The following is a 24683-nucleotide window of genomic DNA, read 5'->3' as shown; positions in this document are numbered from 1 at the left end:
CATAAGTTCAGGGATCCTGATTTTGGGGGTTCAATTGTTCTGATATGCAACATTTCCTATCTTATTAGTTTATACTGCTAACAAAGTTAATCACTTAAGTTTACTTTAAAAAGCAAAGCAAAATCCATTTATAAGAGAGCTTCTATTCTTAAGAAGGAAAAAAAGTGTGTACCATTTGGAACATTATACCTGTTCCCATGCCCTTGCTCGCTTTAGAAAATTGCTAAGACTTACCTCTATGCTGTGGTGCAAGAATTACTGCTCAACAGTTCTTATTAGATGTGTCATATATGGCCCTGTTTACATGTTAAAATTTTTGTGACACATTGAAATGCTTAATCTTTACTTTTCATGTCTTTTTTCTTTCTTTGTGGTTTCTTCTATTCCTTTTGGGATCAGACAGTTCCCTTCTATTATAGACTGAATTGGGTCCCCTCAAACTTCACATGTTGAAGTCCTACACCCAGTACATCAGATTGTGACTGCATTTAGTCTATAGCCATACCACCCCGAACATGCCCGATCTTGTCTGATCTTGAAAGCTAAGCAGGGTGGAGCCTGGTTAGTTGCTGGATGGGAGAATGTGACTGAATTTAGAAATAGGGTCTTTAAAAAGGTGATTAAGGTAAAATGAGGTGATGACGGTGGACCCTAATTCAATATGAGTGGTGTCCTTATAAGAAGAGGAGATTAAGACATAGGCACAGAGAAAAGACCATGTGAAGACAGGGAGAAGACATGAATTCATTCAACAAACATTTATTGAGCTTGCCCTGCACATCAGGTACTGAGTGAGCTAAATGGCAAGGACAAAAAGATGAGCCCCCTGCCTAAAATAACTCAAAATAAATAAGACCCCAAATCACTCTCAAAGAATTCACAGCTTAAAGGGGCACATAAAGAGTGAATTTCAATATGATGGGATCAGTGGTAAGATTGTGGTGTGCACACAGTGGGTAAGGACCATGGGCCCTGGGAACTAGACAGGGATGCAGGAGGGCTGTCAGATTGGAGGCCACAGCTAACCTAGGTCTTTAGGGAAAAGGAGAAGTGTGCCACTGGGTGGATGAGGGAGGAGACACCTCAGGAATGCCATAGACAAAGGCAGGAAAACGGGAAAGTGTCGAGAATGTCAGGTGATGAGTGAGAAGTTCAGGGTAACTGGAGTTAGGATATGTATGAGAGAGGGTGGGAGGAGAGACTGAAGAATTAGGGTCAGACAGTGAAGGGCTGGCTTCGCCAAATTTGGATTTTAACCTGAAAGCAGTGGGAAGCCGCAAGAGATTTTTATTGAGAAAAGTCATGATCAGACTTGCTGAGTGTGGTCTCTCCAGTAGTGTGGAGAATGAAATGGTATAAGAAGTGAGTTGCAGAAAGACTGGATGCCGGGGAGAACCATGGAAGCCTGAACTTAGGTGGTGGCATGGGATGGAGAAGGGCAGTCCTGCTTTAGAGATATGTCAGAGGTGGAATCTAAGAGGTCTGGTAACTTACATTGTGAAAATTTTAACACTTTCATGTGTGCCAGCAAGTGAAAGTAACTTCCAACTATAAAACACTAGACAATATTTACTTGCTTTTTGCTTTTCCTGTATCACATGTGTAAATATCATTGCTCACCTAAACGTAAAGACTTACTGTCAATTTAATAAAATACACAGTATTTTATTTACTTTTTAAGAATCAAATTCAAAGGAGTTACATTTCCTTACTTGTGTCTTGCTTACATTTGGGAAGAATTGTTCCTCCGAAAAGTACAGTATAATTGGATGCAGTTAAAAATAAATAAATTTTATTTTATCTCATCATAGCATGTCTGGTATTTTTGTGATTCTTCCAAGTTGGACTTGCTGGGAAGCTGCCTTGTTGAGGAAATAGAAAGTCTTGGGGAATACACTCTCCCGGGTCTAATCTGAGATTTCTCACTACCCACCTACCTTGAGTAGTTTACTCTGTCTAGGCCTAGGCTTTCTTATTTCTAAAAAGATAGATTGCTTGATTTCTAAGATTCCTGCTGACTAAAATTCTGTAACTCTTTCCTCCCAGAAGAATGACTGCTCTTGGATTTTAAAATGCATTTTTTTTAAGTTTTAAAAAGGAGACTTCAAAATTTTGCTGAGAAATCTTTCTTGGAAAGTATATAAATCTTGTTAGATGCTTTCGAAATTCATTACAAGAACTGAAGCATCACGTACGTCTAAAACATTACCATTCTGGGGTATGAACGCACGCAGGGAAGTGTACTTAACCCTCTGCAGGTTCAACTAAGGCTTACAGGAAGTAACACAACGAACAAATGATGCTTTTTGAACAAAACTGGAGAGTTGAATGGGGTGAATAACGACTGCTGTAAGATTAACAAGCCAGTGGATTCCCTTTTCCCTTCCTCAGAAAACTTATCTGTAGATGCAGAAGGGCTCTAGGTCTCTGGAAAAGAAAAGGGACAGCAAGGAGGGGAAGTTTCTCCGATTTCTTTACTCCCCACCTGCCAGCCAGATTTGCTCTCCAGCTCTGTCTGATAAGGAATCGATTCTCCCCCTCCTCTCCCTCCCCCACCCTTCCTCCCTCCCTCCCTCTCTTTCTCCCGGAGTAACGACGCTGTCCTAGTAAGTGATGCTGTCGGAGGCAGGAGACAGGCACAGAGGAGGCATCGCCACCGCCGCGGGGCTGGAGAGCCTTTCTCAGCGCCAGCGCCCCGCTCGGCCCCGGGCTTCCTACTCGCGGCCACGGCCGCGGCGGCTGCTCCCACGGTTTGATGGTGGGCGGCGGCGGCTGCTTGGCTTCGGCTCCCACCCCTGACTGCTCGCTCGCGGGCCGCGCCGCTCTCTCCTCCCGCCTTCCCGCCCCGGGCTGCCCGGTACTGCGGGAGCCGCGGGAGGCGGGGAAGGGGCGCCGCGCGGAGACCACGCGGCCGCGGCGGCGCGGGAGGCCGGCAGCCGGCGGCCCCAGGCTCGGACCGCAGCCGGCGCGATGTCCACCAAGGTCAGGAAGTGCAAGGAGCAGGCGAGGGTGACCTTCCCCGCGCCGGAGGAGGAGGAGGAGGACGAAGGCGAGGACGAGGGCGCGGAGCCGCAGCGCCGCCGCCGGGGCTGGAGGGGCGTCAACGGGGGGCTGGAGCCGCGCTCAGCGCCCTGGCAGCGGGAGCCGCACGGCTACTGCCCGCCGCCCTTCTCCCCCGGGCCGGACCTGTGAGTACCCGGCCGGGCCGCGGCCCGCGCCTCGGGAGGGCAGCGCTGGGCGGGGGCGGGAAGGTGCGCCTCGGGCCGCTCCGCGACGTGCCCGGGACCTCCGAGCCCCACCCGGCACGGCTGGCCAGTTATATTCGGGTGACTTCGAGGGCGCAGACCTCGGCCAGGGGCTTGCTCCGTGGAGGGGCTTGAGGGGCGCTGACTGAGTGGCTGGGGCTCTGTCCTGGCTCAAGCACACGGAACAGCCCGCAGACGGGCGCACTGACGCCAGACGAGCATCCCAGCAGACAGTCACTCCCTCTCCTAGAGCCGAGGGCGCGCGCGACTGCCACGGGGGCTTGGAAATGGACCCTGGGTTCCCTGAGCTTCCCCGGGGAGGCCAAGAAAGGGGAAGATGTGCACAGACCCAGGCGCGCACTTGCTTCCCGAACTCCCGGCGTCCCAGCTTGAAACCATCCTGGGAACTTGGGTCCCCTCGGACGCTCGGGCTGGCGGGGGCGGGGGCAGAGAAGTGGGAGTAGGGAGGCGACAGAGCGCGATACAGGGTGTGGGCTGAAGGTTTGTCCGGACGCCTTGTCTCCCTGTGGTCCAGTCACAACTGGGGTAAAACTGAAATCGAAGTCTAGGGTCCCCTGAGGGAGGAAGTGGGCACGGGGCAGCTGCGGGAGTCCCTTTAGTGATAACTTTGGCTGCGGTTCCCAGAGGTTTAGGGTCAGTGACTGTTTTTCTTTCTTTTCTTCTTTTTCTTTCTTTTCCTTCCTTCCTTCTTTTCTTCCTTCTTTCCTCTTTCCTTTCTTCCCCTTCTCTCTCTCTCTCTCCCCACTTTCTCTTTCTTTCTCTCTCTCTCCTTTCTGTCTTTCTCGGAGGAGCGGTCGGCGCTCTAGTGTATGAGAAAGAGCAACTTTTATTAATTTTCAATCTGGGAGACAGTCTTTAATCAGCTGTGAGACGCACAGGGGATGAAAAGAAGGTGATCAGTTTTACAGGGTGAGATGCTCTGTGTTTTTCTTGACGCGTATCTTGGGCGTGCCGCAGGCTTTACTGTCTTTTTTAGGAAGAACGCACGGAGAACTAGGTAGAGAACTTGGGGTCAGACCGCAGGCGGCACTAGCCGGCGGAGCGGGGGCGGTGGTGCTCCCGGGTGGGGACCGAGGTTCGCCAGCGCCCCCTGCTGCCCGAGGGCCGCCCGCAACCCGGGGCCAAGGTCTCGGGGCGACCCGGGGACGCACCTAACCGCGCGCCGCTCCGCTAGCTGCGCGCCGGCGCCCGCCCAGCCCGACCTGCTGTGGGAAACTGAAACAGACGATGGCCGGGAGTAGATCCCGTAGGGAAGGGTTCTGACTAAAAATGAGCAGCGCGACCCGATGCGGTTCAGTGACTGCGGAAGACCACTATGGAGTGGACGCGGCCCAGGAAATGGAGGGAAGGTACATGCTTTGCGATTAAAGCGCCGCGAGCTCGCTTTCCCGCCTCCCTAAGGTTTTAAGACATTGTCCGTTTTTCCTTTTGCCAAATTGTTTTTTGTAACCTAGCTCAGTTTCTTGATTCTTTTAAAATTCTTTTTTCTTTTACCTTAAATCGAGACTAAATGGGACGCCCGAACACGCTCATCTGAGAAAGTAGGGCGGAGCAGAAATTACTTTGCCTTTTGAAATTTGAGGTCAATTACACAAAGCCCTGGGGCAAATTCTGTTGTAGGCTTGCTGTCTAACAGCTGATAGAATTTCTTTCGTATTTGGTCACTTTACGTAATTCAACAAGTAAATGTGGTGTATTGATTTGGTAGAGATCAAGAAGATCGCGTCATTTTAAGGAGATTTACCTTAATAAATGTTTTTTCTAGAGGTAGGACAGCAAGCTCTGCATGTTTATTTAAGGCCTGTCACTTGGTATCATCAGAGACTACTTTGATGTCTGCAGCAGAGATTAGCTCTTTATTCCACCTTCGAATAGAATATGGCCACTGTTTAATAAACAGTGATTATTTATCATTGTTTAAAAGTGAACATGACAGCCCTGGAAGGAACTTAGAGAAGGATACCCAAGGTCATCTTGGTAGGCAACATAGAATGCTTGAATTTAAAATTCAGCAGGATGCTGAGGATAGAATCCCACTTTTACCAAAAAAAAAAAAAAAATTCCTCAGGGTAATCCTCTTGCTCATTTTACTGCTCCATTTTCCAGTTTCCACCTGGGAATTTTAAACAGACTGACTTAGGAGGAAGAGTGTCATCTCCTATACCACTGAGATTTTTTTTAACCTTTGATAGAACCGTAATTCATTGATTCAAACCAAAACTTTTCTTTATCCCAACTGTTTGCAAACCTAGGACCAAATAATATGTCATCAGAGAGATGACTTCATTCTTGAAATTTTTCAGCTATTAAATATATCTGATGAACTCCAAAAAGGCATTTGAAGGCAGTTCTCATGAGTTTCAATTCAAACATTTCTCAAGCATGTAAATGTGCAAAGTGCAGGCTAAGTACAACAAGCCACAGAGACACCTGCACTCGAGTTTAAAATCTCATGAGGGAGGCATAGGAAATGAGACTAGGCATGAGCAATTATGCTGTGTTAGAATAAAATAACTATCTTTCAAATATATATATATATATATATATATATATATATAAAGATAGAGTTATAAAGGATCAGCTGCAAAGAACAAAGGGGCAACATTAGACTGTAGAGAAATCAAGGAAAGCTTTATGGGTCCTGAAAGATAGATGATATAACAGGCAAAGGTGGAGGAGTGGGGAGGGGAGTAATTAATTCAAGCCCTGTCTCCCCCCAAAATGCCAGGCATGTCTAGGGAATATTAGTTGAGAACACAGAGTGTGTATAAGCAGCAGTGAGATTTGACTGGACATGGTAGTTTGGGGCATTAATATAGACGATCTTGTATGCCAACATGAGGCAATAGAGAGCCATTGATTGTTTTGAAGCAGCAGTAATTTGATCAAAGCCCCTCTGAGAGCAAGATGGACTGAAGTGGCAATTAACAAAATGTGAAGAAATTAGGATGTTATTGCAGCCGTCTAGGCTGAGATTAGGATCTGTGATCGTGTCCTGTCAGTGGGATGGAAAGCAGAGAGATTGGAAGAGAGAATTTCGGAATAGAATCTATGGGATTTTGTAGCTCACTGAAGAGAAAGCAGGGGTTTAAAGAGAAAGCAGGATCAGAGATAATTTGGTGATTTTGACCTGGATAACTAAGATTGTCGATATCATTGTTGAGAAGAAAAGAACAAAGAAGAGGATCTGATTTTGCAGATAACTCTGATAGAGGTGTCAAGCAGGAAGATGGAAATCCAAGGTTAGAGTTTGGGAGAATGTGAGAGTCTGCTGTCTAAGGGGAATTGTTACAGAGTTGTGGGAGATATGAGATTATCCAAAGAAGGAGTGTAAAGAGAGAAACAAAGAGCTAAGCTAGTGTTTTGAAGGAAAAAATTTTGTTTAGAGGGCAAAGGGAAAGATTAGCAAGCAAAGGGTCGGGAAAAAGAGAAGGAGCGGGGTGGCACTATGGCAAGGCTGCCCAGAGAGGAGAGTTTCAAAGAAAGAGAAAAATATACACACAGTTGGCAAACTCAGGAAATCAAGAGAAAAACTTATGAGCCTACTTCTAGGAAGAAGAATCAGTCTTTGTATGTATTAACAGATGTGCACAAAATCATTAGATCTCTCAGCAATGTTATCTTTAACAGAGGAAGATGTCTAGAAAAGAGAATTCTGTTTAGTTTTACTCCAGAGGAAGTGCTGCCAAAAATTAGTCATAAGAAAAGCAGTTAATTTGTGTTTATATACTACTTCATACGGTCATTTATACTCATTAACTTGAATCATACCTCTTTAAAGCAATTTTTATCATTGTCATCATTTGGCAAATGAGGAAATTGGTACACAGAGAAGTAATTTTGTAGCAGTTACCCAGCAAATCAATAATAGGGCTTCTATGATGATTTGGGAGCTGAAAATGAGTACACAGTGCTCTGTAACCCACATTATCCAGCTGTATGTTAGTTTCTGTGGCACTGGCTTTGTATAAATGTTCCCAGTCTTGGCTTAGTTTAGCTGTGGGATTAAGAACAGTGTTGTGTATGGGCATGGACATCAGATTGGAAGTAGCACCTTATTCCCACCCCTGGATTGGAAATCAGAGATTCTCCAAGTGACTGTTGAATCTCTAGGGACAGAAGTCTGGACTTTGAGGACTAAAGTCAGACTGACTAGTTTAATTTTCAAGAATATCACAGAATGGCATCAGACATGAGGGCTTTAATTATCTGAAATTTTTTGTTATTGTTAGTTTTATACCCTAGAGTAGCAATTTCACTAGGTATAGTATAGAGTTGTCATTTTTGTTGGTTTGTTTTTATTTTTATATAACTTCAAAGTATTAATAATATATGACTATAGTTTTTAAAGTTTGATAGTCAATTGCTGTGATGGGGAAAAAAAAGTCAGGTAGTGCTAAAAGACATCTAGGAACAACAGTAAGCCCCCAGCAGTTCTCTGGGTCCCTCTCATTTTCTTTCTGTCCCTTCCGTTTCACTCCACTTTCAGCTCCTTTTTCTACTGCTATCTTGTTATTCATATTTTTGATGTTATCAATAGTCTTGGGTGAGAATTTTTTGCTCTTATTACATATACCTCTTATTCTCCCCCTATCTTCCACAACATGGTTTATAACAATTTTGGTAATTCTGCTGAGAGAGACAAAAGAAAGAAAGAAAAAAATTTCTGGTTATTATCTTATTTAATTTCTTCATTGTTATGACCATGTAACCATGGTTCACTGCTAAGCAATGTAGTACAGTATGACCACATTTCTTTTCTTTTGATAATTGCCTGTTTTTCTTGGAGTATATATTGTCGAATCTTGTCCTTGTTTCTTTAGCTAAATCTTCTACAGTCTCTAGCTGTGTGTGTGTTTTCTTGAAGATAATAACCCTTCTATAGCCCTCTGACTTCCTTTGTATGTGGTCTTTTATTTTTTTTTCCTTCAGGCGGCTTTTAAAATTGTCTCTTCGTTAGTTTTCTTCTGAAGATGTGCCTTGGCATGGGTCTTTTTTTCATTACTTGAGCTGGACATTTAGTGAACCCTTTCAATCTAGAGATCATGTCTTTTAGTTCTTCGAGGTTTACTTGTGTTATTTCTTGTATTATTTCCTAAGCACTATTTTTATTTGTCGCTCTTTCTGGAATTCCTATTATTAGCATATTAGACTTCCGGGACTGATCCCCTAGTTTTTGTATCTCTTCTGTTTTCCAGTGTTTATCTTTTGTGTTCTTTCTGAGATATTTCCTTGACTCTATCTTCCAGCTCTTTCACTGAATTTATTTCCATTTTAGCTATTATATTTTTAATCTCTAAGAGCTCTTTCTTGTTTTATGAATATTCCTTTCTTGTAGTATTCTTTCTTATTTCAGTGATACAATTTTAAAATATATATATATTTCTCAGGGGAAAAGAGATTGGGAAATAAAAAACCTGGCGGTTGGTATTGTGGAACTGGGCAGGGGTCCTCCTGTTCTTAGTACCTGCCCTGGGCCTGGTATCCCCACCTCTACAGCATCTTTGTTTCCGTGTCTCCAGAGAGTCCATATCATATATCTCTTTTAGGGGTGTGGGAGGGTTGTCACTTGACCATGTCAGTTAGGGATTAGGGATCTAGGGAGAAGGTTTCTGCCTACTCCTTATATAGACTTTCAGCCAATTCTCTCATTTTAGGCTCCAGCCTTATCTTTACTTTCTGGAATTTCTTTTGCCTTCAATTTCTGGACCCTCTCTGGCATTGATCAAGGTGGATCAGCTTCCTTCCTGTTACAGGCATCATTCTAGTTGGAACTTCTTTCTCTCTACCATATGATTTGCTATTCTTCCAACTCATCACCTTTCCATCTTTGTATATTGTGGCTTGGGGTTACAAATGTCTTCTGGTTTCATGGAAGATGAAATTTGTGTTGTTGTTCTTTTTTCTCCTTATTGTGTAGGGGGGTAATTTTGAAAAGGAGAAGGGGTGAGAAAGACTTTGGTTTCATCATCTTGAAACCAAACATCCCTACAATTGTGTTTTAAGTGTTTATTTCAGCCCAGTATTCTTTAACAGAACCAAGATTGCAGAGAAAGAATATTCTTACTCATGAGTAATCAGATTAGGCACATGCAGTGGATAGTGACCTACACAGTGTGATAAGAAGGTCATCTGAAGCCCCCACTTCAAATCATCTTAGCATCACACTTCCTAAATTTAGCTAATATAGACTATTTGGGAGAATAATAAAATGTTTGATTTGGAAAGAATTTCATCGAGTCCAATCTCTTATTTTACGAATTAAGAAACTGAAGCTGCAGGTTGACATCTAATTCATAGCAGCTCCAGACCATCTGAAATCTCCAGATGACCAGGGCTATACAGTTGGCACAGTGGCCTCCTTTGGGTTAAGTATCAAAGAAATTTTAAAATGCATTTACTCCTGGGAGGAGCAACACACCAAATGATTAATTAGTATTAATTCATTTATGGGATCCAATTACCTCATCATTTCAATTTGGCTGCAGTGGCAGATCAACTTGTGAAAGTTTGTAAGCTAAGGAGGAGGACTAAGAAAAAGGACAAAAAGGAGAAAAGGATATCTCAATGCACAATTGACCCCCTGCCGAATATAACTTATGATTATCTCTTTTCTTAATATCAAAGCGGTAAAAGGATCCCAGTCCAGGACCAGGCCATCATCTGAGGACTAAGTTGGAATTTCAGGGATTTTTCATTACTGTGCTGAGATAGCAAAGGTCTCTCTCTCCTCCCCAGCCCCCCCACTTCTCTTTCTCTTGAAATTGTTCTTAACCATTGAGCTTTTCCTTTGCCTACAATATCCCATAAACTCTTACCCCCAGTTACAGTAGGCAATCAAACTCCACAGGAAATGCAGTAGGAGGAAGAAAATGCTTTATGAAACTCCTGTGCCCCTGGTAGGAAGGACTGTGAACTTCCTGGCTCTGGATTGAGATCGCCTCCGTCAGAGAGTTTGCTCAAGTCACAGTGAACGGCCGCTGAGCAATCTTACAGGGAGGGGAGGCTCTTTGCTTGGCCACCAGTCTTGCTTCTCAGTCCTTTCCCTGTGCTGCCCTCAGTGTCGCACAGCATTGGTCTAGAAGGGGAGCCATATTAGTGGCCTGTGCAGGGTGAACACATAGGAGTCTGACCCCAGATAGAGGGTCTGGAGTTGTGGACCATGGGATGGCCAGCTTCACACTTGTGCATAAGGGTCTCAGCAGTGACTTTATGAGAATAATTAGGATTGTTATAGCATTTTGTCTTTAATTGAGCATCTAGGTCAGAGATTTTATCTACAGTTATATAGTCAAAAATCCCCCTATTAAAAAAAATCTCTCCTATTTTCTTTGCGGTATTCAAATAATAGATGATGATATGGATTTGGTCCTAGAGCTTTTTAAAAGATGAGATTTAAATGTCCGCAAATGTGTGACCTGTTAAGGAAAGAGCTTGACGGTGCTAATATACTATACCAGTTTCACATTTTTAAATACATTTTGTCGAGTAGGACTGACGCGTGTGTACTCTTGAAAAGTAGGTTGCAGGTTGATGAGGTGGGAGCAAACATCTAAAAACCTCAGACTTTTGACTTCAGATATGGATAATAATGATAGAAAAACAGATCCCTTCCTTCTAATAACACTGGAGGTTAAAAATATACATAATTGATAGTGACTAATATATTTAAATAGCCAAATATGTACTTCTCTTGTGTCAGTAGAAGATTTTTATTTTATTATTTGAGGTCATTTTGTCTCAGTTCTTGTTCAAATATAAACTGGATTCATATGACTTTTAATTTCATTGTCACTAATCTTCCTGAAGTAATAAAAATTAGTTTTAAAAAGCATTGTGAAAATGAGATTTAGAAGATATGCTGAATTATTCATTATTAAATGTTATTAATTTTAAGATTTATCTCCTGTTTCCCCCTAGATTATCCTAATAAAACATAACTTTATGTAAAATCAAAATCAAAAGATATAGAATGCATCAAATACTTTGGTGGTGTAACTAAGAATTTCATGTGATTAAGCAGAAATCTGCTTTGCAAGAAAGATGTTTACATTACCTTAATTTCTGATGATTAATTTATATTAAGGTATTCTTTTTTATAGAAGGATCACTCCAATTCTTTTCACCACTACTTCCACACATTATCATGTGTGGCTAATGGTATTTTTTAATCTGAAGGGAAAAATTATCCTTAGGTCTTCAGTGGTATGGTTTAAGTATGTGTGTATATGTGCATTTATTCCTGAAACAGATATTCATTACAATATACCAAAAGCCAGGCATGTAGAGATAAAAAGAGGAAATTTCTGCTTTTAAGGATGTTACAGTGTCATTGAGGAGACAGGCATGAAGACAGATAATTACAAAGTAATGCAATAGTTGGTTTAATGGAGTTATACACAAATATAAACATCAAAGTTCTAGAAGGCATTTGCTTGAATGCTGTCTTGGGTACATATGTTTAAGAAGTATGTCCAAGAAGTCATGCAGACAATGGCTAGAAGTCCTCACTTCTGCTCCTGGTGGACTTTTAGAGGGAGCAACACACTATTAGATGTCTTTTTGCTTTTCTGGTTTTAGCTGCTGAGCATTCTGGCAAAAAGCTACTCATGCTTTCATGAGAAGGATGACAGGCAAAGCCATGAAGATGGGAGACCAGTGTTCTCCCCCTTAAATAAACAACAGCTTCTTGTTTCTGACAGACATTAGGGCAAATTAAAATATTTGCATTTATCTAATAGATTTATTGAAATTTTACATGAACAATTGTGAATATAACACAGGCCAACCAGAGACTCTCAGGGAATTCATTACTATGGAGACCTAAATATCTCTCTGGGCTTATAAGTGCTGGAATCTCTACATTTTAACTTTTTTTGTGGGATGAGAATCTTTAGAAATAAAAGCTGTGCTTTCCTCTTTCTTCAGTGAGGCACCTTATCGTGCTGGTTTGGTTGTTATTGTGTTATTGTGCTCTGTGGTGTGCAGGTAGATGCAGGCTCAGCAGGAGGCGGTAGGAGACAGGACTACCTGTGGCCAGGTACCCTCGCTACTACACAGTTGAACTGATGGGCTGCCTTTCCTCAGCCATGCATGCTGGTACACTTAGGGACCACTGAAGTTCAGAGTGTCCCCCACTCCACTTCTCCCCCTCCACAAATATATATATATGTGTGTGTATATAAAGAGACATTCAAATGTGTGGGTTTGATGATATTATCAAGGCTGTTAGTCAGATTCCCTCTCCTCCTTCCAACCACACACGCACAGGCCTGCTGCGTAGATGTCAGATGTCTCCAGAGGCAGCCGCTTTGACTGACAGGTGCCTGCTTGCCAGGGGGACGAGGGGATTTTTCTATTTTTTGACTTTCCATATCTGACTTTCTTATCCTCTGTCAGCACCTGCTGCTTCTCACCCTCGTTACCACTTCCAATTATCACCACCTCCAATACTGGCAGGAACATGGTGGCTGCTCTCTGACACTTGTCCCCTTCTTTGTGCTTTTCTCACTACTTATCTCTGTGGCTCCGTCTGCTCTTCGTGCCCTTCACACAAGGATGGACTGGATCCTGGCCGGCTGGCACAGTCAACCTCTTCATTGTGGCGAACTGCTCGGTCAAAACATTTTGGATGTTATTCTCATCACTTTAGCTCACATCGATGGTGTTCTCACTTTGCTTGTTTGCTGCACGTTTTGAGTAGCTGGTTAATTCTTCACCTCATTTCAGTAAAGGATTTAAGGAGACTTCTTTAATAATGCTCATTTGTTGCAGAGTTCCAAGGAGCTTGTGATTGCATCCAAAATGAACAGCTATTTTTTGTAGAACCAAAATGTTCCAACACATAAGCTCAGCATCTATTTTAACAATGATATTTTGATTTACAATCCATTGTTCATTTTTCTTATTCCCTAGAGACAGCATGGTGAAGTAGAGAGCGCCTGGAGGAGGACCTCTGAGCTCTAATCTTCTAATTCTCAACCCCTCGGTGACCTTAAGGAAGTTACTTCTCACTCTGACAGTCTTTTTATCTGCAGAATTAGTATCAGTTGATGAGTATTTTTTAGTGTATACTAGACCGTATTAGGTACTATAGAGATGGTACACAAAGTGTAAAACCTAAAATAAGTATGAAACGTTTATTCTCAGTTGAACTTGAGTGCATGCGTTGTCACAGGAGACAATAGTCAAGGAGACAAAAATCAAGGATATGAAGCAAAATTAAGAGTCTAGATTCAGGGCAGACTACCAATATTACAAAAGCTCAGGCTGAAGTGGTCAGGAATGGCTTCAGAAAGAATCAAAAGATTCAACATTTTGTAATGAACAGAGTTTTGCAGGTCATATAGGCATTACCTTGTGAAACTTAAATAAACAACAGCTTCTTTGACAGTCATTAGGGAAAATTAAAATATTTGCATATATCTAATAGATTAATTCAAATTTTACATGAACAATTCTGAATATAACACAGGCCAACAGAGACTCTCTAAATTCATTACGATGGAGACCTAAATATCTCTCGGGAGACCTAAATCTCTGTTTACAGAGCTGTAACGTAAACTGGACCCTGGTAGGAAGGTAAGAAGGATTTGAATTGGTGAGGAGCAGAGTTAAGAGTATGTTTGAGGATGGAAGCAAAAAGATGAACATCCCAGAGGCAGGTGTAGAAGTCAAGAAATTCCCCAGGCTGGGTGCGGTGGCTGACGCCTATAGTCCCAGCACTTTGAGAGGTTGAATTGGGAGGATTGCTTGAGGCCAGGAGTTTGAGACCAGCATGGGCAACATAGCGAGACCCTGTCTCTACAAAAAATTTAAAAATTAGCTGGGCATGGTTGCGCACATTTGTAGTCCCAGCTACTAGGGAGGCTGAGGTGGGAGGATCATTTGAGCCCAGGAGTTTGAGGTTGCTGTGAGCTATGAACACACCACTGCATTCCAGCCTAGGTGACAGAGCAAGACCCTGTCTCCAAAAATATATATATAATAAATAAATAAAGAAAAGAAAAAGAAAAATCACCCACAACCTGTATGAGCAGCAACATGTAGCTCCTGCAATCTGCCTATTAAAAAAGTCTCCTGAGCCTCCCACCTGCTGAGTAGGAGAAAAAAAATAACCAAATGTCCAATCTGTTTTTTGAATTCGTTTTTAAATTTTTGTTTTGTTTTTTGCTTACTACACAGATACTTATTCTCATTCAACAAGTGAATTGAGCAATCAATAAATTAAGTAATTAAGTCAATTAAGCAATTAGGTGAGTTGACAAGGAAGGAAGGCTTGTCCTATATTATGGCAGGGATTTGGTCAACTGGTACAATGTCTCCATGCATCTTGAGCTGGTGTGTAAGGGGCTTTGCTTTTTGATTCTTCCCCCCGGTATCCAAAAGGGCTCGGTGTTTCTGTGGCCTGCCTGTCTGCCACTATTCAGCACCCTGCAGAAAGGCTGGAAGGCCAATCTCATTCATCTGAGTTTGATACTCTAAAGTAAATGTTCTTTTTAAGAAATACTCTCTCATTTGGATAAAATTGTTCAGGCTTTCGAGAAACCACCCTTTCCCCTGCTTTTCTCTGTAGCATCTGGGCACTGGGGAAGGGGAGCTTATGTGTCTCTGGAGGGGTGTCTTCTAGTTCTTCTGGTCTCTGGGTGATGTTCCTTGTCTACTTGGGTGCTGCCAGCAGAAGTAACTTGATATTGGCTGATTTGCGTTTGTTAAAAACCCAGATGTGCTCCCTGGTGTACTTGGTTTCAGCTCCCACAGCTGCAGAGCTGAGTGCCTGTGACATCCTCCATCCTGCTCACGGCACCAGCCTTGGTGCAGGCTGTCTGGCTCTCATTGCAGGGTCCACACGACGTGGGAGCTGAGGGTGGCTTGAGAAAGCTCTTTGCCCACACCATTCCACTTCTCAACAAGACTGGGCTGTCCTAGATCTCCAAATAAAATAAACCTGGCAAGAATCCTCTGTCCTCAGTACTTCCTCGCTTTCTTGGATCACATCTTGACTTTTACTTGTCTTCTGTTATTTCTTTCTTTTCCCAGGACAGTAAGCATCATGGCTTTACTGTTGACAGTGGGAGAACTATCCTGTTTGCATGAGATCTCCTATGATCAGAGTCCTTCAAGATGAATTAGGGAAATAAAGAAATTGAGCAAATCTTTTCTTTAGACAATTTCCCTTTTCCAAAATTCTGCTTGCAAAATCCCATTTTTGTTGCAGAAATCTGAACATTACCGTGATCTTTTTCTTTGCACTCCTCTAAAATTTATCTTCCATCCCTCCCCCTGAACACACCCGCCCCACTCTATACTGCACCACTCGCCTTCCGGACAGAGATATCCTGAGTCAGCCAGGGCAAAAATCTTATCTTTGGAAATGCAAAGAGAAGAGCACCTTAATAAATGTTAAAAAAAAAAATCCTTGATAGTATGGGAATACCCTTGATAGTACAGGAATAGCAGAATAATATATTTACAGGACAGTGAAGGATGAATCTGAGGAACAAGGGCAAGAAGGTTGGGTAGGCAGGGTGGGGCAGGCTGTGACCGTCTCAGAAAGTCAGCCACAGGAGTCTGGACTGATGGGATAAGCAGTAGGGGGAATGCTGATTTTTTTTTTAATAGAAGAGTGACATGGTAAAAGCAGAGTTTACACAGAGCAGGGTGCTGGGGATGGTTGCAAGGTCTAAAGAGGGGGAATCAGGAGCAGCCTGAGGCTCTGGAAAGAGCAGGATTCAGTCAGATTCCAGATTCCAGGTTGAATCCCAGTTCTGCATGTGACTCTGTGTTACCTTGGGCAATTTCCTTTGAGCTCAGTTTTCTTATTAATGAAACAGAGAAAATAATACCCTTTTATAGCATCGTCAGGAGAATTAAATACTATACTGCATCGAAAATAGTACATACTGACCAGGTGCTCATTAAAGCTTAGGTGCCTTCCCTCGCGCATCTCTGCTGGAAAGCTGCTGTACAATCCAGCTATGATTTGATAAAGATCTGGAGCTGGTGCTGGCAGTGAGAATTGGAAGGACGCATTCAGGGCAAGAAACATTCCAAAGCAGAAGCCTCAGAACTTTATGTCGGACAGGATCAAAACAATGAGTCACAGATGACCTTGAAATTTCTAAACTTGAAAAGCAAGTAGCCTGAGATAATACAAATGTTAGGAGGGGTAGCTGGTTTAAGGGAGAAGGTGATTTGGGGCATTTTAGAGTGACCAGGGAATAGATGTGCATATGAGACCTAAGGTCAGGTCCAGGAAGAGATTTGGAAACTTAGTAGAACAAATATTTATTGAGTGGGGCACTGGGCTGGTAAAGATAAATAAAACATGACCTTACTATCCAAGAATGTGTGCTGTAGTGGCACCTATGAGGGGATATTTATTAATACCCTCTTTAAAAAAAAAAAGGATCCAGACAACTTAAAACAGGTTTAAAACATATAGGATAATTGATTTAAAATCTGTATGAGGAATCATTTGAAAAAAGGAGAAAGACTGTGCCAGAAATTTGGGATAAGAAGTAATGGTAATTGAACACTTTTAGATCCAAATTCCTGGATACCCTGGGCCAAAAAGAAAAAAAAAAATGAGGGTTATATATAGTTTATATTATTAGATTAAAGGATAAAACTCATTTGGAGAGAGATGCTTCCTGATACACAATTCTAGGATCACTTTAGCACTTGAATTCTCATAAAAGGTACAGTGAATACTATACTGAACAATTTCTTTAACTTGTTAATTGCAGTTTTTGAGAAGATACAGTAACCTTTTTAAAATTCCTTCATAAAAGCAAGATTATGACATTAAACGGTCACTGTTGAAGGCATTTGTGTAGGCTGCTTACTTGGTTCAGGTAAGTAGCTTCCTGGAGATGTAATTTTAAATATAATAGTAGTAAAGCATAGAGAAACTGAATTAATGTAAGGCTACTTACCCCTTAGCCTTTGCTGCTCAAACGTGTTATCTCAACTTCATTTTTGGCAGGGCCAGAGTGACCACTGCTTAACGACCTCTATAGTCCGGGGTCCAGTGTAGCTCCATTGTTTTTATACTGGAAGTTCCCAACCCTTAACATGCATAGGAATTGTAAAGGATGCTTATTTAAAGTGCATGTTCCAGGACCTCACCATGAGAGATTCTGATTTAGTTCATGTGGAATGAGGCTCAGAAATCTGATTTTAACAGACACTCCAAGTGACCTTGAGGCAGGTGGTCCTTAGGTCACACATAGACCCTGCTGGAGGTCAGATGAGTTGATGGCAAAGTTGTGAAAACTGAGGAGTGTTACTTGTGTTTTTGCTTCTGAATAGAGTGGAGCAGAGGGTTCCCTATGGCTACACCAAAATATTTCTCAGAAATAACTTTTCATGTGTTTAAGTATTTGGACAAATTCTAAGACCCCAAAAACGATGGGGAAAAAAATTTTTTTTTTTTTTTTTTTTTTGCCTTAAAATGTATGGTCAGTGTCTTAGTTCACACTCCATAACAAAATTCCATGGACTGGGTGACTTAAAAAACAGACGTTTATTTTCTCTCAGTTCTGGAAGGTAGAAATCTGAGATCAGGATGTCAGCATGTTTGGTTTCTGGTGAGGGCTCTCTTCCTGACTTGCAGATGGCATTTTCTTGATGTGTCCTCACATAGGAGGTGAGAGGGTGGGAAGGAGCAAGCTCTCTGGTGTCTCTTCTTATAAGGGCACTAATCCCATCATGAGGGCCCCACCTTCGTGATCTCATTTGAACCTAATAATCTCCCAAAGGCCCTATCTCCAAATACTATCACACTGAGGCTTAAGGCTTCAACATATAAATTTTGTGAGGATAAAATTCAGTCCATAGCAGTCAGATATTACTAGCCATCATGTTAGCCAAAAAGGAGCTTAAACACAGCCCTTGTAGATTATCTGATTTTAGGTCAGTGGTGCTTCAATGCTCTTACCAGAAAGAAGTCCCTGCAGACTGTACTCTTGCGGTGCTGAATGAGTTAACTCATTGGATGGGGATCTGAAGGTAGGAAAATTCCGGGCAAAATGATTTCAGTGCTAGCATTCCTAGAGTTAAGCATTCTCTCCCATTTACCCTCATTCCTTCCTTATTTCTCATACTAGATGCATTGTCAAGACCAGCTGAGATTGGGGCCAGGTTTATGCACCGTGAATGATGTGAATGTTGACTCATACCATTCCATCAGTCTAGATTAATGAAATTTATCTTAGTACAAGGATAGTTAAAAAAAAAAAAAAGACAGTTTTGTGGATTCACCATGAAGATAAATGGCATTAAGTCAGCTCTTTTATTTTGAAATAGGAATATGTTCATTCTAATGGAGATATCTGACTCCACACTTAACTCAGCGTTAGAATATTTTAAAGACAAAATAAAAATTACTCATATACTTTGTGTTGTATAGTACTAAAATCACACATTTCAGTTCAAATATACAATATGGAGGTATAAGTTCTGAAAGAAAAAATATTAAGAAGAGCTTAAAAATACTAAGAAATACAAATAAAAATTCATGAAAGAATCAATTCCTAATATTCTCAAACCAGTCTCTTTTGGGGTAAATGGTGGTGGTTTTATAAGTGATTTTCCTTGTAGGTAGCAGTTATTAAATTAAAAAAGCCCTTCCACTAAAATGTGACATTTAATAAGAGTTTATTTCCCAAAGATAACCTTCTGAGTGTAAATTGAAATTCTGCTGACATATATACTCTGCACATATATTCTCTCTTATAGATATATAATCTTTTATACAACATGGAAATTCTAGCCATTTGAGGAGTACCAGTTCATAGCTTAATAGCAAAAACCTTAACCCGATGAATTCAATACCATTAGTAGTAATAAAATGTACTCATTTATTACAATACTATTTACAGATTTGTTTAAAATCCGTGTCACATAGAGTTTGGTCTTGAAACAAAGTCCTCTTCTGTGCAGTTCAGTGAATGCTATTTCCCAGTTCTTTTCCACCTAAAAATCATCATCATACCGATACACACAAAACACGTGGACACCCCTACACAGCCTTGCACACCCCTGGTCTCCCACACAGGCCACATGCCATACACCCCACTCCACACCCTACTCTTAGCAGCCAAATATATGGCATTTATTTAGCTTCAGAAAGATGATAATGTAATGGCTGCCAGTAAGTACCTGCATTTTAACATTTTTGTCAACTAAGGGATTAAAAGCAAGAAAAATGTTAAGCATTAATTTTGATTTTAATAAAAATGTTCAAACTGTGGTTAAAACTATTCAAAATGTGCAAGAGAGTGTACGTGAAAAGTAAAAGTCCCTGTTCCCCTGCAGCTCTTCAGCCCCAGTCCTCAGAGCCCCAGATAGAACTACAATTAAAAGCTTTTTGTGTTCACTTTGAGAAATTGCTACAAATACGTGTGTGTATATAAAATGAATATGTATGTTTATTTAATTTTTAGAAGTTGATGGCCTGACACTAGTTGAGCAGTTAGAATTGGGTGCAAGCCATAGCACTCTCTGCCCTTGGATAAATAAACAAGCGTCTCTGGGGATCTCTTTGGTGTCCTTTCCTCTGTAGACTCGGGTTTGCCTGGCCACATTTGCTTCAGTCTCTATCTGGGAAACCTTCTGCCAGTGGCTTCTGTGCCTGTTTTTGGTTTGGGGCCCTCAGAGCTGAGAACAGAGTGGGGACTGGTAACCACTCATTCCTCCTGCCAGGGAAGCTTCCCAATTTCCTTGTCCACCTCAGGCCCCCAGGGAGGCCAGCGTCTTCTCTAGTTACTTTTCAACTCCTGGCTCTGTGAATATGGTTTTTTCAATGGTAACAGATATTTCTGGAATATATATTCCAGAAATAAAGCATTTTTTTCCCAACCATTCACTTTTTTGTTTTGTTTTGTTTTGAGACAGAGTCTTTCTCTATCACCGGGGCTAGAGTGCACTAGCATGATCATAACTCACTGCAACCTCAAACTCCTGGGCTCTGCCTCAGCCTCCCGAGTAGCTGGGACTACAGGCAGCCACCGCCACACCAGGCTAATTTTTCTATTTTGTGTAGAGATGGGGTCTCGCTCTTGCTCAGGCTGGTCTCTAACTCCTGGCCTCAAGTGATCCTCCTGCTTTAGCATCCCAGAGTGCTAGGATTACAGGCTTGAGCCACTGAGCCCCACCCAATCGTTCACTTTTAACTTTGACATATTTGCTTCAAAAGTCAGTAGTGTGAGAAAAGCTTTATCTGGTACTTTTTGGTACAACTCATCACCACCACACCCAATCACAGCTTTTTAAAAGGAAGTTATCTTGAATGGACAAGGTCCAAGTAAAGATGCAGATTTGTACAGTTGTGCAATATGTCAATAGCCACTGAAATATTATCCAGCTCATTGAAATATTACAGATAGTCATAATGTTAAAATTATATTGTTTATTTAGCATTGTTTTTCAGAGGCTCAGAATTTCTGGAAAAACTTTATTCATGAGCTCATGGGGAAAATCTAGAGAACTTTATAAATTTCCATTTTGCAGCTGGAGTGAGGAAGTGCAAGGAAATGAAATTATTTACCTAATGTCAAAGAAATTAAGATGGGAACTCAAATCACTGCACACATCAGTTAATGATAGGACTTTTATAATGAAGCTAAATCTCAACTAATGTGGTTGGTGTTAGGATTTCAGTGAGCATTAATCTGGATATACAATTAATGCCCAGTTGCTTTATTCACAAAATAATGCTAGTGATTTTTAAACCATATCCTTTTAGTTCAAAGAGGCAAATATATACTTATTACAAAGGCACAGTTATTTTCAATAAAATAAATCTAGGTTGATGCTCAAACTTTATAATTGCTAAATCTTGTCTGTCTTTGAAAAGATGAATCCTGTAATTTGGAGGGGAGATACCCTTAAGAGAAAAAGATAATAAAACTAATATCCTGCAAGATGATACTTGGCCTAAATACTGGGGTGTTTTGTTGTTGTTAATGATTTTATTTAGTTAAAAATTTTCAATGACTTGAGAGGACTGTTCTGGCCTAATTCTTTAAAATATTAGCTTCTTTTAGCCTTTAAGCCTAGTGCTTTGGTGCCAAGCACTTGCTAGTCTCTATTTCCAAGACTTTTAAGAGCAGGAGTAAGGTTATTGCCACAAGGTACGATGAGTTCCATCTTTACCAGAGTCATAAGAGAGGCTTGGATGTGTGGAGATTGTTTTTATTATTATTCCATCTGAATGCCATTTTCTATAGAACAGGATCTCCTGTTCCGAACTAGCGGCTCCTCTCTGGGATAAAATAGCCCATGTTAGATGCAGGTGTCAGTTTCAAGGGCGTCATCAGCAACCGACTCATTTGCAACTGACCCGGCCTCCTGCAGGCCACAGGTCTGCAGAAAGGGCCCCCCGTATGCGGGAGGAAGCAATACACCCTAATATTCTACAGTCGTTTTATCGTTGCTGCTGATTAGGTCCATGGACGGAAGCCCATCCCTGAGGCGCATGACGGTGATGCGAGAGAAGGGCCGGCGCCAGGCCGTCCGGGGCCCGGCCTTCATGTTCAACGACCGGGGCACCAGCCTCACGGCGGAGGAGGAGCGCTTCCTCGACGCAGCGGAGTACGGCAACATCCCAGTGGTGCGCAAGATGCTGGAGGAGTCCAAGACGCTGAACGTCAACTGCGTGGACTACATGGGCCAAAACGCGCTGCAGCTGGCCGTGGGCAACGAGCACCTGGAGGTGACCGAGCTGCTGCTCAAGAAGGAGAACCTGGCGCGCATTGGCGACGCCCTGCTGCTCGCCATCAGCAAGGGCTACGTGCGCATCGTGGAGGCCATCCTCAACCACCCCGGCTTCGCGGCCAGCAAACGCCTGACCCTGAGCCCCTGCGAGCAGGAGCTGCAGGACGACGACTTCTACGCCTACGACGAGGACGGCACGCGCTTCTCGCCCGACATCACCCCCATCATCCTGGCGGCGCACTGCCAGAAGTACGAAGTGGTGCACATGCTGCTGATGAAGGGCGCCAGGATCGAGCGGCCGCACGACTATTTCTGCAAGTGCGGGGACTGCACGGAGAAGCAGAGACACGACTCCTTCAGCCACTCGCGCTCGAGGATCAACGCCTACAAGGGGCTGGCCAGCCCGGCGTACCTGTCTTTGTCCAGCGAGGACCCGGTGCTCACAGCCCTGGAGCTCAGCAACGAGCTGGCCAAGCTGGCCAACATAGAGAAGGAGTTCAAGGTAAGCTGTGCGCTCCACCCCGGCTGCTCAGCGCGCCCACCCTCTTCGCGGCTGCTGCCTGGCCCCTGCCATAATTTGCTCCAGAATCAGTTTTGTCCAGTGGATTTAAAATCTCGAGGAATTGGGAGTGTCGTCCAGGGCTGATCTGATGTTTTCTTTTTCCCTCTCAATGATAGTGCTGTGATAAATTCACCGTAAAGTACCCTGGGTCAGATAGCTATAATTATGGAGCACTCTGTGTTCTAGGTAAGCATTAAACAAAACCGAAGACGTCTCCCCCCATTTTTTTAAAAGGAGAGATTTGGTGTGAAGTTCTCCCTTTCATATTCTTCCTCCTGTCTTGTAGATAGTTGTATGGTGGCACCCAACACAGTAGTATTAGGTTTTTGGTTTGTTTGTTTATTTGTTTATTCCCCCGTGGGGTGAGCCGTTCCTGGAGCTACTGCAATACCAGGTCCGTGGGTGGAGTGGACGGAGCAAGTTCCTCTTCCATCTCTCTGTAGCAGTATTAGTTTTGAGTGCACTGTTCATTGACCCACGTATTTGTATATCCCTTTAGAATGAAATGTCAAAAGACCAATATAAAGTACTGTGAAAGTAATTTCGCTAATGTGACAAAAATGCCTCTCCTTGAGTTCCACAAATATATATTCAGAGCGGTAAGCCATAGTGTCAGGTCAACGAAGAAATAGGACAGCAACATAGTTTGTTTTAATGGACTGTTTTTTTCTTTTTAATCAGAGAACGTTTTTTCTGGACATCATCTCCTGTCAAACAATATTATTTATTTTTATAAAAATTATATATTAATGATAGACCATTTTTAGTTTTTAATCAATTGGTACATCCTCCTGTGCATTTTGAACGGTTCTCGCTACTAAAACTGAAGCAAAGATTATTTTGTAGTTCTGGCCAAAATCATTCAGACTCTTTTCGGCAGGTTCTTGTGTCCCATTTTCCACCGAAGAGGATGATTGTAGAAACCGATTTCTTGAATTATTTTCCAAATGCTAAGTTAATCTTTTTAGTTTAGTGTTGTAGTGTCAGATCGCAGAAAGAGTGATTATTCTGTCATTCGCATCTTAATACGGTTTTCATACTTAAGTGAGATTCACCCAAATGCGACTAGCAATAGAAGTCAGGGTAAGAAAAATCTTACCCTGGGGTTGCAAGAAAATGGTGGGAAAGTGGTCCCTCCCCGACCCTTTCATACACAGTAAATTCTGTAGATATTCATCAACCCTTATCTTGTCCTGGTGGAGATCTGGCCTTAGTATAATTTTATTTGTTAATCCATTAGTTTTTTCTGTTATAAAAAATATTTTTTTAATGTGGGAAAATACAAAAAGCAAAATAAATATCACCTTATATCTACTCCTTTTGAAGAGATTCATTATGTGGTATTTGAATAGATTTATCTCCTTGGAGCCAAAATGAGTTTTTTTCGTTTTTTTTTTTTTTTTCCTTTTTTGAGACACAGTCTTGCTCTGTAGCCCAGGCTAGAGTGCCATGGTGTCAGCCTAACTCACAGCAACCTCAAACTCCTGGGCTCAAGCAATCCTCCTGTCTCAGCCTCCCGAGTAGCTGGGACTACAGGTGGGAGCCACTGAGGCCTGGCTAACTTTTTTTTTTTTTTTCTGTTTTTAGTAGAGATGGGGTCTCGCTCTTGCTCAGGCTGGTTCTCGAACTCCTGACCTCAAGCAATTCTCCCGCCTTGGCCTCCCAGAATGCTAGCAAAATGAGTTTTTTTTTAAAGATAGAATTCGGATAGAGCAAGTCGAAAACTTCAAATTCTGTTTAGAGAAAGTATAAAAGCATTCAGGTAAAATGCTTCTAAATGTAACTTCATTATTTTGAGACAGTAATAAAAATATAATTCTAAATTTGCTTATTTGCCACAATTTCAAATGTCTTACACACCTTGTTTTTATGAATTTCACTTGATATATACTGAAAGTCTGCAAAAGAGATTCTATAAAAGGGAATATTTTCTAAGATTATATTGTAATTTACTAAAGATGATGATGTTTTACAATTCTATCCAGAGAAGTCATCTCACTGAAGCAGTGGTAAAAGAATTTGTTATTCATAGTTTTTCCCTGAAGCTGGCTAAGTCCATATTGGTAATGCTTAGAATCTCCTTTACTCTGACTTAAAGGCTCACCTCTGATAACCTTTCGAAAGTGAGAAAATAT

General features: G+C 42.0%; 1 protein-coding gene across 3 annotated transcripts in view; it reads left to right on the top strand.

Annotated features, from left to right (window-relative positions):
- The first annotated feature begins 2970 nt into the window (after positions 1-2970).
- TRPC3 (transient receptor potential cation channel subfamily C member 3) overlaps positions 2971-24683 on the top strand; it is a 59521-nt gene continuing 37808 nt past the window's right edge. For 2 of the 3 annotated variants that reach the window (XM_069493225.1, XM_069493224.1), the window contains exons 1-2: positions 2971-3188; positions 21717-22488. In XM_069493225.1, coding sequence (XP_069349326.1) covers positions 2971-3188; positions 21717-22488 — 990 coding nt within the window. Of the gene's footprint in view, positions 3189-21716; positions 22489-24683 lie in introns of those variants that run through there. The other variant, XM_069493226.1, reaches the window with a different exon arrangement.

The sequence above is a fragment of the Eulemur rufifrons genome, chromosome 18, assembly GCF_041146395.1.
Source record: "Eulemur rufifrons isolate Redbay chromosome 18, OSU_ERuf_1, whole genome shotgun sequence".
Classification (NCBI taxonomy): Eukaryota; Metazoa; Chordata; class Mammalia; order Primates; family Lemuridae; genus Eulemur; species Eulemur rufifrons.
The sequence above is the reverse complement of the archived record's forward strand: the minus strand, read 5'-3'. Positions and strand labels throughout refer to the sequence as shown.